The following is a 15,157-nucleotide window of genomic DNA, read 5'->3' on the forward strand; positions in this document are numbered from 1 at the left end:
TCTATTGTGGTGGGATTAAATGACCACATGACCTCTCCAAATCTGCGTCTGAGCGGTGATTCAGCGCGCTAATGACGGGACGTTCGAATCGGTTCTTTCGAACAAATCACAGGTCAAAAACGATTCAATGATTCTTTTACGTCATCGCGTGGTCCCGGCATATTAACGCTTTAAATTTTTTAAAGTTCAAGAGCTAATAGAACAGAATAGAACAGAATAACTACAGTAATTGCCCATTGCCCCCTGGGGGCGTTTATCCCACCTGGCTCCCACCAGAAAAAAATTATGTCATTATATATACATATACAATTATAAAATACAATATATAAATACAATACAATTATATTTTTATTAAATAACACATACTCCCTATCTACAGGCCCCACTGTTCTCATATATCACTGTGATGTTCTACAAAACAAGCTTTAAAACACTTTTTTTTTTTACTGCTGAAAATTAGATAATTTACTGCAAAATCCGTTTTACCCCATGGGGGCATTTTCCCCCACTCTGCATATAGTAAATGTATTTATTTTAATTAAAATAAATTTAAAATAATTTAAAATATTATACAATAAGTAAATATATCCATAAATGTATTTTTTTCTTAACATTACCCAAATATAATAATTTTCTCTGTGACTTTAACTACCTAATTACGACACTAAAAATGTTAACAGTAAAAATGTCAAATTTGTGAAACTGTAATGATCTGTTGAATGTTAGGCCTACATAAATTGATTTTTTTTTATTATGTCCTTTATTGTCTTCCTTTATTTATGCTGTCATCCAATCTTTTATTTAAATGTTGAAATTATTCTTGTTTATACTTGCAATAAAAAAACACGCTTTAAAGGATTTAAAATAAATGTTTTGCTTGCAATTTTTTCAAAATATTTTGGAAGCTGTACAACCAGAAAAAACTACTTTTTCTGGTCTAGAAATAACACATTTAAAATTAATCACAAATTCAATCATTTTAAGTCATCTTGTCGCCCAGGTGGGCATTTGCTCATGACCCCTATTTGGCCCCGGCCCCTGAGATGAGAACCATTGACTGCAGAAGTTTTATTAATAAAGGTGTTTTGTGTAATTTTATGTTTCCACATGAATCTGTAGAACTTAAATATGTTGGCATTAGCCTATAACAAGAATTCAAACAGAATTTACATTGTCTGAAAACATATGACATATTTTAATAGTTTATTAAAATCAACTCAAGTTCAAATTGAGTTAAAATCAACTCAAGTTTCATGTCTTGTTAAAACTGTCAATCAAAACCCATTAAGTAAATTCTAATGAAATTGCTACATTTAAATCGCTCTTACAAGCATTTGCTGAATCGAGAGCAATCCGATTCAGTGCACTTTGCGAACGACCGATTCTCGGTTCATTAAAAAGATCCGATTCGAAAGAACGATTCGCTTACGAATCGGACATCACTAGTGCTTGAGCGGGACAACTGATGACACAAAGGGTCTGTATCTCCTAAGCGCGGGTTCCTGAAACTCATCTGGAGGAGGTATCCTGTTTAGAGCCATAAATATGTCACATAACTAATAGAGCGTGATTCAGTCGATTTGTTCAGTTTGATTTATTTGTGCAATTGAAGAGAGAAGCGCTTAAGGGCAACGATGGAGATGGAGCTATCAACAGATGTGGAGAAATTATCTGAAACCAGCGAAACTCAAGACACTGATACAGATGATCTCCTGGAGTTAAATCAGTTCGACGGGCTCCCTTTTTCTTCAAGATATTACAAACTATTAAGAGAAAGAAAAGCTCTGCCGGTGTGGGGAGCGAAATGCGAGTTTGTGGACAGTTTGATGAGCAGCCAGATTGTGATAGTTACTGGCACAGCTAAAACAGGACAAAGCACTCAGGTGAGTTTATATGTTATATAATGAGGATATTCATTTCATAGCCGTTTAAATGAGTATCTTAATATTTTCTTTGGTATTTTCAACCTGTTCATGATAAATTAGGGCTGAATCTTGAACTGAATTTAATGTAAACATTATAGTGCGTTACATTGCTTCATCTTTTAAGCAAAAGACCATATGAGGTAGATGCAAATGATTCACTGCTACTAGTTCATTTATCACTGAAAGTAGCAAAAGGATCTAATTTGTGCGTTTTATTTTTGAATAACCTTACAGCATATGGTTTTCTGTGTTAATCTTCTTTTAGATCCCTCAGTGGTGTGCAGAGTTTTGCCTGTCTGCGCAGTATCAGAATGGCATGGTAGTGTGCACTCAGATTCACCAACAGAGCACAGTGGAACTGGCCCTCCGTGTGGCCGACGAGATGGATGTCAACATCGGCAATGAGGTCGGATACAGCATCCCGCTTCAGACCTGCTGCTCCCCTGACACTGTACTGAGGTGTGTATATGATCCCTAGGATCCTATATTATTTGGTCATTTTCCCTGGACTTTTTCTTCCATTCAATTTTGCAATCGGCCCCTCCCCCCTTCATTGCCAGCACACGTGCATCTCCTTTTCAGGGGCGCCTGTCCTTCGAAACAATATAAAAGCTAACAAAAGGCCGAGGGGACTCGGTCTGAGGGTCTCCACGGCAGCTGCCGTGTTTCCGTACTGCCCATATGCTTCATCAGAGCTTTCAGAGCAGCCGTAAGTCAGCCTGGTGAACAAAGAGCCAGAACAGTGATTAGAACAGCTGAGAGGGTCTGACTTAATTAAAAACACTGACCTTAAGGAAAACACTGACAATTCCCAGAGTAAATTATCCTTCAATCACATCTGCTTGTCTTTGCTCGGCTCATTATTTTTGTTTGTCTTAGATTTTGTATTAAGTGCTGATTTGCACTCTTGAAGAGGCCTGCAATGACATCTGTTGCTTTGCAGATACTGCACAGATGATGTGTTGCTCCGGGAAATGATGTCGGACCCCCTCTTGGAGCAGTGTGGCGTGGTGGTCATTGATCAGGCCCAGGAACGCACCGTCAGCACAGACCTGCTCCTCGGGCTGCTTAAAGACGTGCTCCTCACACGTCCAGAGCTGAGGCTGGTGATCCTCACTGCACCTCACTCCGCTGAGAAACTGCTACATCACTATGGAAGCATTCCTCAGATCCGGCTGGATGGGCCGCAGCCGTGCGAGGTGGTGTATGGTAGTGGGAGAGGAGGTGTGAAGGATTACCTCTGCTCTGCTCTTCGACTGGCTCTGGAGATACATCAGAACCAAAAGCATGGAGACATTGTGACATTTCTGGCAACCGAGCAAGTAAGAGACATTTAACTATTAAAGGATTAGTTCACTTCCAGAACAAAAATGTTCTCACCCCCTTGTCATCCAAGATGTCTTTCTTTTTTCAGTCGTGAGAAAAAATTATGTTTTTTGTGGAAAACATTGAAGCTGCATTTAAACTGCATTTTGGAAGTTTAAACTCACAGGCACCATAGAAGTCCACTATATGAAGAAAAATCCTTTTTGAAATGTTTTCCTCAAAAAACATAATTTCTTTACAACTTGGATGACAAGGGGGTGAGTACAAGTATCTGTAAATATTTGTTCTGGAAGTTAACTAATCCTTTTAATAAGCAAAATATTGCTAAACGTTTGTAATTGTTTCGTTTTGTTGACATTTTTTGAAATATTTATTATTTACAAGTAATTTTATTAATGAACAAATAAATTACATTCTTCACATACATAATATAATATCATTTTTTTACTGTATTTTTAGCTTTTTTAATTAATAACTATTTATTTGTAATATTTCTGTTTATTACATTATTACATTATATAATTTATAAATACACAAAACAATATATAATAATTTATAAGATGATATTTAATTATATTACATAATTTTTTATGTATATAATTAATTATATACATTATTTCCTGCCACCGAATAAAAAAATAAAAAGGTAATTGCGACTTTTTATCTCACATTTCAGACTTTTTTTCTCACAATTGCATGTGATATAAAGTCAGAATTGTGAATTTATAACTTGTAAAGGTGTTTCAGCTAAATACTGAGTTAAGGGTATGAATACTTATGCAATGTACTTATTTCAGGTTTTTTATTTTTAATACATTTACGAATATGTGACAGTTCTTTGCAAAAAGTTTTGCTTTGTCATGGTCTATGGAGTGTAGATTGATGTGGAAAAAACGTAATTTGAAGCAGTTTAAAATAAGGCAGCAAAATAGCAAAATGAGAAAAAACGTATGTATGCTTTCGCAAAGCACTGTATGTATATTTTAAAATGTATAATGATTTAATTTCTTTATTTATAAATTGAATAATAGTATTTATTAAATTCATTAATTCATAAAAAAATAGTATTAGTATTTAATTATTTATAAGCTGATAATTTACTCTCAGCTTTACAGACTGAAGGACTTTTTTATTATCATCTCAGCCTCTGTGAGCCCAGGCAGTGGGCTGATCATTATTTTAATGAATCCTTAGTTTTATGTCACATAAATGTCATCCTGCTTTCCTTCAGGGAATCTAGCATATAACAGAAAATGGTCCCATTTTCATGGTAATAGAAACTTCTCTTTCTCTTCTCATTTTTAAGGAGATTGAATGTGCCCATGCTATTTTGCGGAGAGAGGGTGCCAATCTTGCATTGTCTCATGGCGAGCTGGTGCCTGTGTCTCTGTGCCCTGCGCAAAGAGACAGTCTCTCATTGCTCTCTGAGGAGAGCAAGAGTAGGAGAGTCTTCCTCACCTGCAGCCCCAGTGAAGACTTGTTCTGGGCCATTCACAGCATTCGCTTTGTGATTGATGCTGGGGTGCAAAAAAGATATGTATGTAGTATTCCTTATTATAAGCTCTTTGTTATATATTCTATACATTTTGATTGGTGGGCATGAAACAGTGATGTTTTATTGTGCCAGGTGTACAATCCCAGAATCAGAGCCAATTCCATTGTTATTCGACCAATCAGCAAGAGCCAAGCTGAGAGCCGCAAACAACTCGCAGGCCCAACAGGTAAGCAGTTTTTGCTTTTTAGAATTTTAAAATAAAAACATAACTCATTTTAATGCACAATTCTACACACATTACCGTTCAAAGGTTTTGGGTCTGATTTTTTTTCATCTAAGACACATTAAATTGATCTAGAGTGACAGCAAAGACATTTTACTAAAATTGTTGCCAAATAAATGCAGTCTTGGACAAAAATATTTAAAAAGTCTTACCATCCACAAACTATTGAATGGTATGTTTAATTAAAATAAAAGTCTTTCTTAAAATTGTTGGCATGTATCATATGCCTGAAATGTTTTATTTCTGCAGGCAAGTGTTTCTGTTTGTATCAAGAGGACATGTCACTTCCTGCTGAGAGCATCCCTCATATTCTTGAGTCTGACATCACTTCCACTGTGCTCTTCCTGAAGCGCATGGAAATTGCTGGCCTGAGCCACTGCGACTTCATTGACAGACCAGGTGAGATACAGTTCTTATACAATTTATGTAATCTCTTTATAGGGATAGTTCACCCAAAAATAATAATTAAACTATGATTTACTCACCCTCAAGCCACCCTAGGTGTATATGACTTTCATTTTTCAGATGATCGCAATCAAAGTTATATTAAAAATGTCCTGGCTCTTCCTAGCTTTATAATGACAGTGAATGGCTGTTGAGATTTTAAAGTCCAATAAAGTGCATCCATCCATCATAAAAAGTACTCCACACAGCTCCAAGGGTTAATAAAGGCCTTCTGAAGTGAATCAATGCATTTGTGTTAGAAAAATATCCATATTTTAAACATTATAAACTAAACAAGAGAAAGTGACATTCCAGCAGATGATGCATAAGCGTAAGTAGTTTTTAGGACTGACGGATGCAGTTTATTTGACTTCAAAATCTCAACAGCCATTCACTCCCATTATAAAGCTTGAGAGAGCCAGGACATTTTTAATGTAACTCCTATTGTATTTGTCTGAAATAAGAAAGTCATATACACTTAGGATAGCTTGAGGGTGAGTAAATGATGGCATCATTTTCATTTTTGGGTGAACTATCCCTTTAAATTTTAATCAAGTATCTTTAAACATAGCATTATATTACGGCAGATATACAGTTGCTATGCGGTTACTTCCAGAACGAAAAAAATCACTTACAGGCTTGGGCCGGGGCCTGCCCTCAGTGTAAATTTTGCACTACTATTAAACTATTAAAATATTGTGTAATCTGATTTTAAACAGTGAATGTATGTATGTTTTTCCACATCTGAAGACAAACACTTTAAATTATTCATACACTTGTTTTGTAGAATCTCTCTCACGAATCTGAGCAGTCTATGTAAACACAAACAAGTTGTTCACTATCCGCTGTTTACAACAGCCAAGCAAAGCTGGGATCAGCCAGGTTCTCTTGGCTCACAGTAAGGGTGCAGATGGGCCTGTCCCGCTCACTGCTGGTATTAAGAGGTGGTGAGCCGTGCGTTAGCTGAGCCGACAGCACTCTGACTGGGTTCATTGTTCCAGAGATAACCTGCTTCCATAACACGCACCAGTCAGATGAGCAGCATCATTAGTGGACCTACGACAACAGCGTTTCTGTGAAAACAACATGGTGTGATGAACTAGATGAACTTGTTTATCTCATGATGCAAATATGTGAGGCACTTTTGTTATGATGCTACAAATTAGTGAGAGTTTGTTGTTTATTTACTGTCTGTACTGTCTTTAGGAAAAATGCATTGCAGCTATCAGTAGATAACCCGTTGACTTGTTCTCACAATAATACTTACTCAGGTGGTTTTAACAATTATTTGTTGTTTTAACGACTCATAATTATGTTTTGTTCATATTTTATTGAAATCAACTAGAATTTATTTGCTATCTTTTAAAATACTACACAATTATTATTTAATAGGGCTGCCCCCTAATAGTCGACTAGCCATTAGTCGACGAGAAGAGGCTTGATTAACCAAAATTTATTAGTCGCTTAAAATAAAAAATCCACAGGAAGTGGTGAAGTCACACAGTCCGTGACGTGTTGTTAACGGCTGGTCTGTGTTGTAATACAGTCATTCATTGACCTCAAATATGGCTTTTCATCTGACATATGTAAGTAGTAGCAACTTTACATTAAAAAATGAGTGTGACAGATGGAGGCACCGGTGCGGTCACATTCTCTCAAAATACTCTTAAAATACACAGAGAAAAGGCATTACATCTTTTGAATTTGTAAAGACTCTGCGTTTATTTGTGTGCACTTGGAATAACAACAAAGTGTTGCGCTTTTGTAAAATAAAACAAACAGGATGCACTTTTAAATGGAAAACAAATATTCTCAGATTATGTAATCCATATGAAACATGAAACACGCATACAGGCGGAGATGACGAGTCAGTGTCGCCGACTTCATCTCTTAAGCTGAATTTATCAATAAATTATTAAAACGTTATATTTATAATTATATTATCTGCCAGTGTGGTGTGGTAAGCTTTTTTGCGTGCGCTTAAGGGCAATTAAATATAATTTATATGGTTTAATAATAAACATGCGACTAATAGTCGACTAATGCTGAAAATGAACGACTACTATTTGACCATAAAAATCTTTAGTCGAGGGCAGCCCTAAATTGAAGTTGATTAACTTTATTTATTATCATAGTATTTAGTAAGATTTTGAACAAATGTGTATTTTTGTATTTCCGGGTTTCATTTTAACCTTTGTTTAAGTTTTAGCAATTGTGGTATGTGCTTTTGTAGTTTCATTTTTTTGTTAAGTTAAGTTATATTTATGATCTTTATTTTAGCTTTATTTCAGTTATTTCAATGCAATTTTATATGGTTAGTTTTAGTCAATGACAAAACTGGGACAGTTTTTTTAATTAGTAAAAAAAAAAGTAATGTATTCTAGAAAATAATATATATATAGAACGTAGGACGAGATCTCGGATGTCATGAAGAAATCTTTGTAAAACATTTTGCAGTGTTTACATTAGAGTTGCATGATAAATCCTTAAAATATGAGATGTCGATTCAAACACCCACGTGACCCACGTGTCTATTAGGACTGTTTCACATCGCGAGTGTCAGTGGAGCCTGAGAAGGACGTTTTGTTGTTGCCCATGTTAATGAATCAGAGCGTCGGGGTAAATGTGAACGCAGAAAGAGCAACACAAACAGTCTTTTCAACCACATTATAATCATTATTTCTGTGTTACAGACATTTAAAATAACAGAAGTACTGTGATAAAAGTTTATAGTTTGGGTATAAACACATATTGTGTACAGTAGCGATCAAAACGAAACTATCTTGTATGTAAAGTAACGCTTAACCTCTTCCGCCAGGAGTTGGCGACAACTGCCCGTTTTAAAAAAGTATGTCATTGAATCATTCATTCAAGAGATTTCAGTAGTCAAAGCAAGTCTTAATGAAGTGAGACACTGACTCCTTCATTGAATGTTTTTTTTTTTTTTATTTTGTTTAAATGAATATATGAACAGTTTGTCAGAACCACTAGTAAATTACGTTATTTTGTATAGTTTTCTAATTTTTTTTCTCCAGAATTGTGATCTCCAGTTTATTAAAAACAACTGGGATTCTCAATTTATCCAGAATCGTGAAGCTCTTGTTTAAATGTTGTTTATTACTGCCTATAATTCATTAAAATAGAGATGTAATTTCATAAAGTTCAAAATGCACCTACATTTTTTTTTTGCATTTTGTCTTTTTCAGTTGAATAAAATACTATTTTCTCTATATATTTAATCATTGAGGATTTCTTAAGAAAAGTTTAAAAATCTTGTCTCGTCTCATTCTCGTGAACCCAGTCTCGTGTCTCGTCTCGTCTCGTGGGATAAGTGTCTCGTCACACCCCCAATATATATATATATATATATACACTGCATATATAATATTATTTTTCTAGAAGAGATTTATAGCAAACTTGGAAACCTGTTTTCATATTTTGAAATGCATTTAAAAAATTTCACTTTACCATAGATCCAGAGGGCCTCATGCAAGCTTTAGAGGAACTTGACTATCTTGCTGCTTTGGATGACGATGGAAATCTGTCCGAGATTGGAATTATTATGTCAGAGTTTCCTCTGGAGCCACAGATGGCTAAGACTTTGCTTGCGTCTTGTGAATTTGACTGTGTGTGTGAAGTGCTGACCATCGCTGCCATGCTAACAGGTAATCCTGTACAATCCACTCAACAGGTGTATCACCATGTGTCTGCACTCCAATATGTCTGTACTCCATTCAGTTATATTTGTAACTCATGTCGGATCACTGTTGTTGTACCTTCATTACATATAACAAAAAACACTAAATATGTCTTATTATTATTAATAAAACTCTTTCTCTTTATAATTTAGCTCCGAGCAGTTTCCTTACACCCCCAGTGGAACTGAGACAGAAGGCCTTACTGTGTCATCAGAGGTTCCAGCATGCAGAGGGAGACCACTTCACCCTTATTAACATCTTTGATGCCTACATATATGCTAAGGAAGGGCCATGTGAGTGAATTTTGTGCATTAAAACAATTAATTAAAGTCTATAATTCATATGCATATCCATTAACAGCCATTACTGTGAATTAAACAGGACAGTAAACAGTAGCTGACTACTAAAATCTGTTATTGTAATATATAAAGTTTTGATTTCACATTCACATTTGTATTTTAGACTCTAATGTGGAACGATGGTGTGAAGACCATTTCCTCAGTCTGTCTGCTCTTCAGACAGCAGATGCGATACGCTCTGAGCTAAAAGAAATCCTGAAACGGCTAGAGCTGCCAGTGTCCTTACCTGCCTTTGGCTCTAAAAGCAACACCTTGAACATCAAACGTGCCCTACTATCTGGCTTCTTCATGCAGGTATGGATATACAGAAATGTTAAACATACTGTAATAAAACACACAAAAATATTGTGCTTTGTACAAAAAAAACTCCCTAATGTTGAAAGGTCAGAGTGTCTCTAAAGCTGAACTAGAAAGAGGATTAGTCTGTTTTCAAAGTGCACTATGTTAATGCCCAACAGTGGAAATCGGTGAACTAGTTCTTTTTCAAATTATTGAGAGAGAAACGTCTGTGATTAAAGCAGATTAGTAAGTGGCACAGTGGTTTACGTGTGTTTAGTGTGTCTAAAACACTGCCTTCGTGTTGTTCTAATGCATTTTCCATTGTTTAATCTCTATGTGGGTTTTCCAGGTGGCGAGGGATATTGACGGGTCAGGGAATTACTTCATGCTGACCCATAAACACGTGGCTCAGATCCACCCACTGTCTGGCTACGGAACCGAGATGCACAAGAAGAACCTGCCGGAATGGGTTCTGTACCATGAGCACACGCTGTCAGAGAACAACTGTATCAGAACCGTCTCGCAGATCTCAGCACATGAGTACGTACCGGATCATCTGCTTTGTCTTGAAAACACTAAACCACAGAATTAATACTCACAATGAAAACAACTCCAGCTGTATTTGTTTCAGAAAGTGACTTTTTTCCGCTGTGTTAATCTAGCTATAATTCCCAAAAACAAAAGCTCCATACTGACTGAACAGATGCAGTACTTGGCAGTAGTTTATCTGTTTGTGATAGAGCAAATGTATTTTATGAGAAGACATAACTGTTTTATGAGGTGCTGATTTCACATGAATTCAGACAATTTGATTTGTATGAAAGCATACAATTTTATGACCCCTAAACCTAATCATCACTGGGGAGTAACTAGTTACATGTAACAGAATTATGTCATTTAATTACAAAATAAATAAAAAACAGAAAAAAAATGAGTAATTAAATTACAGTTATGAAAATGTTAGAGAAGTCCACTTCCAGAACAACAATTCACAAAAAAATGTAATCACCCCCTTGTCATCCAAGATGTTCATGTCTTTCTGTCTTCAGTCGTGAAGAAATTATGTTTTTTTGAGGAAAGCATTTCAGGATTTTTCTCCATATAATGGACTTCATTGGTGCCCCGATTTTGAACTTCCAAAATTTAGTTTAAATGCGGCTGCAAAGGGCTCTAAACAATCCCAGCCGAGGAAGAAGGGTAATTTTTCGATTGGTCATTTTTTTTCAGAAAATAAAAATTTGTTTTTCTTTTTTAAGCACAAAAGCTTGTGTAGCACAGGCTCTGGGATGCATGTTCACGTACTATCGAATCATGTCGAAAGGTCACGCGGAATGAAGGCGGAACCAGAGACCCAGTGTTTACAAAGCGAAAGCGCAAAGACTAAGAAAGTGCAAGTAAGTCAAACGCTGTTTACAAACAAAAAGGTACAGCGATGTCAGACGATTCTGAAGTTGTAGGAGAAAATAACATGGAGCTTTTCGTCATACTCTACCTTTTTGAGCTGGAGCACACAGATGATGAACTTGTGGTGATTCAAAGACGTGATTCGTAGTAGTGACGGGAAGTTCAGATCATTTTACCGACTCTGACCTTTGAGTCTCGTTCAGCAAAATGAACAAATCTTTTTTTCAAGTCATTTTGTTCATTTTAGCAAAATCAGCATCGAGTGACACCACGTGATGTTGCACATGCTCTACTGAACGAGTCGTTCAAGAACGATGGATGCACATCACAGAGCCTGTGCTACACAAGCTTTTGTGCTTAAAAAGTATACAAATTTTTATTTTTCGAAAACAATGACCGATCGTTTCACTAGATAAGACACTTCTTCCTCAACTGGGATCATTTAGAGCCCTTTAAAGCTGCATTTAAACTACATTTTGGGTAAACTACAAATTCAGGGCACCAATGAAGTCCATTATATACAAAAAAAAATCCTAAAATGTTTTCCTCAAAAACCATAATTTTTTTACAACTCTACAACTTCCCATTTGGGTTTATGTATATGCTTTTGTTTTTAAATTAACAGTTTTTTGCCAAGGGATTGCTAGATGCCAGTGTTTCCTGTCATAGCTATGCAAAGATTTGATTTCAAAAACACTATCATAGCTATTAAACTATATCTTGTTATGATTTTAAATCAGTATTTTACCTTAGAACAATCTCAAAGTAAAAAAAGGTGCTAAAGTCTGATTTTGTGCTGGCTGTGCTTTAAAATTAATTATTTTAATCTTTCTAATGCCGTACCATGGGTGCAGAAGGCGCAATGATATTACGCAGTGCCTGAAAGTGACCGGCACTAAGTTTGTGTAGATGCAGAATTGCAGAGTTGACGACTGCGTAATATCATTGCGCTTGCTGCACCCATGGTACGGCAGCAAAGTTCCTTGATTATTACGCCGCAATGAGAGTATAGTTCCTAGCCATATCAGCCTAGAAAAATGCAACTTTTCTTTTTCAGTCAGTCTTTGTACACGATGTAACTACAGAAGAGTCAAGTTTTAAATAGGAAAAATATCGAAACTCTTTGGTCATTTTTAAGCAAGATGCTAACGGTCTAATCAGATTCAATGATCTATGCTAAGCTATGCTAAAAGTGCTACTGCCAGACCTGGAGAGCGGCTGAATGGGTTCGAAAACTGTAAAACTCAACTGTTTAACTCTAGGGGAGTTGGGAAATGAGCCTATTTTCAAAAAAGTGGAGTGTTCCTCTAATAAATTCTTTTTGTTTCATTTCAAATTTCCTACTGAAGCTTTAAACCTCCTTATAATCAGGGGTTGCAAGCCATTTACTCTTTTTCATTAACCATTGAAACGCTTTGTTCTTCTGTGCATTGTAATCATTTTTTTTGCTGTTTGCTTGTGACAGGTTCATTCAGATGGCGCCGCAGTACTTCTTCTACAACCTGCCACCTAGCGAGAGTAAAGACCTACTGCAGCACATTATAGATCACGGTTCAGCTGCCCCATCTAAAGGCAAAAGAAAATCCCAGACCCCCAGCAGCCCGGCCAGTGAGGAACAAAGCCATGAGCGCTGTACCATACAGTGACCGGGGAAATAGTATGTCTTGCCACTTTGTTATCATGACAACAAAACAGGATGTCTATGCTGCTGGTCTGTTACATAGTAACTATGGAATTTCTGAGGCACAACGAGGAATCCAAATTAGTTTGATTGATTAATCAATAATGATGAAAAGATGTAATCTGTTGCTTAAATTCAAAGGGCAAGGAGAAAACATTTAGTGTGCTCCCTTTTTCAAGTCCCCGGGACAATGCTTCAAAGTAATAACAGTTTGTACAGTTTGCATTCTCTCTGCTGAATTAATAGCAATTTAAATAACCTACTGCTGTGCAGTAGTTAATGAATAAACTGTCGTTGACTTTATGGTGTCTAAAATGTGCTTTATAAACTGTAGCTACTAGTTAGCATTCTTCAATAATATCTATAAAATAGAATGTGATTTAGCCATAGCATTATAGGACATTAATTTTATTTTGCATTGATTATGCTTTCCATTTGCTAGTGAATACTGTTTTTTAAAATATTATTATTATTGTATATGTATTTATTTGCAAGGTATTTGTTCAGCTAATATAATATTTTGATTAGATAGTAATCTTAAATTCACTGTAATAGTTTACATAAAATAAGAAGTTGGAAGTGTTAGCTCTTTTTTTGCCAAGCATTTGTTTTTTTCAAACTACTTTAAGTCCAAAAATGTTCTGAAATTATCCAGTACTTAATTCATTGTATCGTATTGTACAATGTTGTAAAATGTTCCATAGTGTATACTTGCCAAACATCACTGCAACTTTAAATACTATTAATATCCATTCATGTTTCACATCAAACTGAACACTGCATTGCAGTCACCTAAATATAACGGTTTTCATTTTAAAACATAAGCAGAAAGTGACTGTTTTTATTTTTAGACGCTTCCTGTGGTGAATGCGTTAAGGTCACACATTAAAAAAGTTTTATGATGATGTAGAAATTTGCTGTATGATGTAAATTTTCATGATTCATTAAAAGCAACATTGTGTGAATTGTTTTTACATGGTTTAGTGTGTTGTGAGAAATGATTCTTGTAGTGTTTTTTTTTAACTTATTATAAACATTAAAAAAATCCAAACAAATTCAGGCATTAAGTCTGAATCTCCAGAGATATAGAAATATAATGTTTTTATTGTGTTTTGTGTGTGTGTGTGTACTTGTTTTTGCTACATTGTGGGGACCAAATGTCCCCACAAGGATAAAAATAGTAAAGGATGTTTATCTGAAATTGTTGCGATGCAAACGTTTTCTGTGAGGGCTAGGGTTAGGGTTAGGGTTGGGTTAGGGGATAGACAATATCGTTTAGTCAGTATAAAAACTGTAGAAGTCTATGGAAAGTCCCCACAATTCACACACACACACACAAAAAAACAAACATGTGTGTGTGATGTGTGCTTTTGGTTTATATATCCTGGTGGGGACTTAAACCTGAATACACACATACTAATGGGGACTCGTGTCACGATGGGGACCTAAATTGAGGTCCCCATGGGTACAAAAGCTTATAAATCATACAGAATGAGATTTTTTGAGAAAGTAAAAATGCAGAAGGTTTTCTGTAAGGGTTAGGTTTAGGGTTAGGGTTAGGGTAAGGGGATAGAAAATACAGTGTGGACAGTATACAAACCATTGCGCATATGGAGAGTCCCCACAAAGATAATAAACAAGACGTGTGTGTGTGTGTTAGTTAGCTTTATTTTTTAGTTATTTTTACTTTATTTCAAAATAACCCAATTGCAGCTTGATTGAGATTAATTGGAATGCACAATGAAAAAACGATTTTTGAAGACTTAAAAACGGAGTTATTTGTTTTCGCAAATGAACTCTTCATATTTATGTAATACTAAATAAAATAAACGACGCCAGATACAGATTCATAAGTTCGTTACTAAATGTTTTGTACACGGGAGGAGATTTAGATATTCTACATTTGTGAAATAAGAATGTGCCAATCAGAATAATTTACAACATTCTCAATACTTTTGTTTTCAGTTTCATAATAACAGTTTTCGGGGTCACAGCTGTTCTAACTACAGATACAGTTCACTCATTATGACAGATGGCAGAGGTGGACGCGACGCTTGCTGTTTGTAAACAGAGGTTTTGATTGGTCGAATGAACACCGACGTCATCCTCAGATGCGTCGCGTTCTTGCAGCGCATACTTTCGCTGATTATGAGAGCGATGTGGTTTGTCTTTGCGTCGTTGCAACAAACGCAGCACTAAATCTAATACGATAAAAAGAAGGCATTCCAGTTGTAAGATGTTTTTGCGTGTTCTTTTTCTCTAA

The 15,157-nt window shown here is 35.8% G+C and overlaps 1 protein-coding gene across 1 annotated transcript; it reads left to right on the forward strand.

Moving 5' to 3' along the window:
* Nucleotides 1–1,462: 1,462 nt before the first annotated feature.
* Nucleotides 1,463–13,859, forward strand: dhx32b (DEAH (Asp-Glu-Ala-His) box polypeptide 32b). Its single transcript, XM_051134268.1, has 11 exons — nucleotides 1,463–1,883; nucleotides 2,191–2,384; nucleotides 2,869–3,247; nucleotides 4,558–4,788; nucleotides 4,879–4,972; nucleotides 5,279–5,428; nucleotides 8,947–9,138; nucleotides 9,324–9,464; nucleotides 9,634–9,824; nucleotides 10,159–10,349; nucleotides 12,679–13,859. Exons 1-11 carry the CDS (start codon nucleotides 1,635–1,637, stop codon nucleotides 12,857–12,859), a joined length of 2,193 nt encoding a protein of 730 aa, XP_050990225.1. The 5' UTR covers nucleotides 1,463–1,634; the 3' UTR covers nucleotides 12,860–13,859.
* Nucleotides 13,860–15,157: the final 1,298 nt, after the last annotated feature.

The sequence above is a fragment of the Labeo rohita genome, chromosome 17, assembly GCF_022985175.1.
Source record: "Labeo rohita strain BAU-BD-2019 chromosome 17, IGBB_LRoh.1.0, whole genome shotgun sequence".
NCBI classification, from domain to species: domain Eukaryota; kingdom Metazoa; phylum Chordata; class Actinopteri; order Cypriniformes; family Cyprinidae; genus Labeo; species Labeo rohita.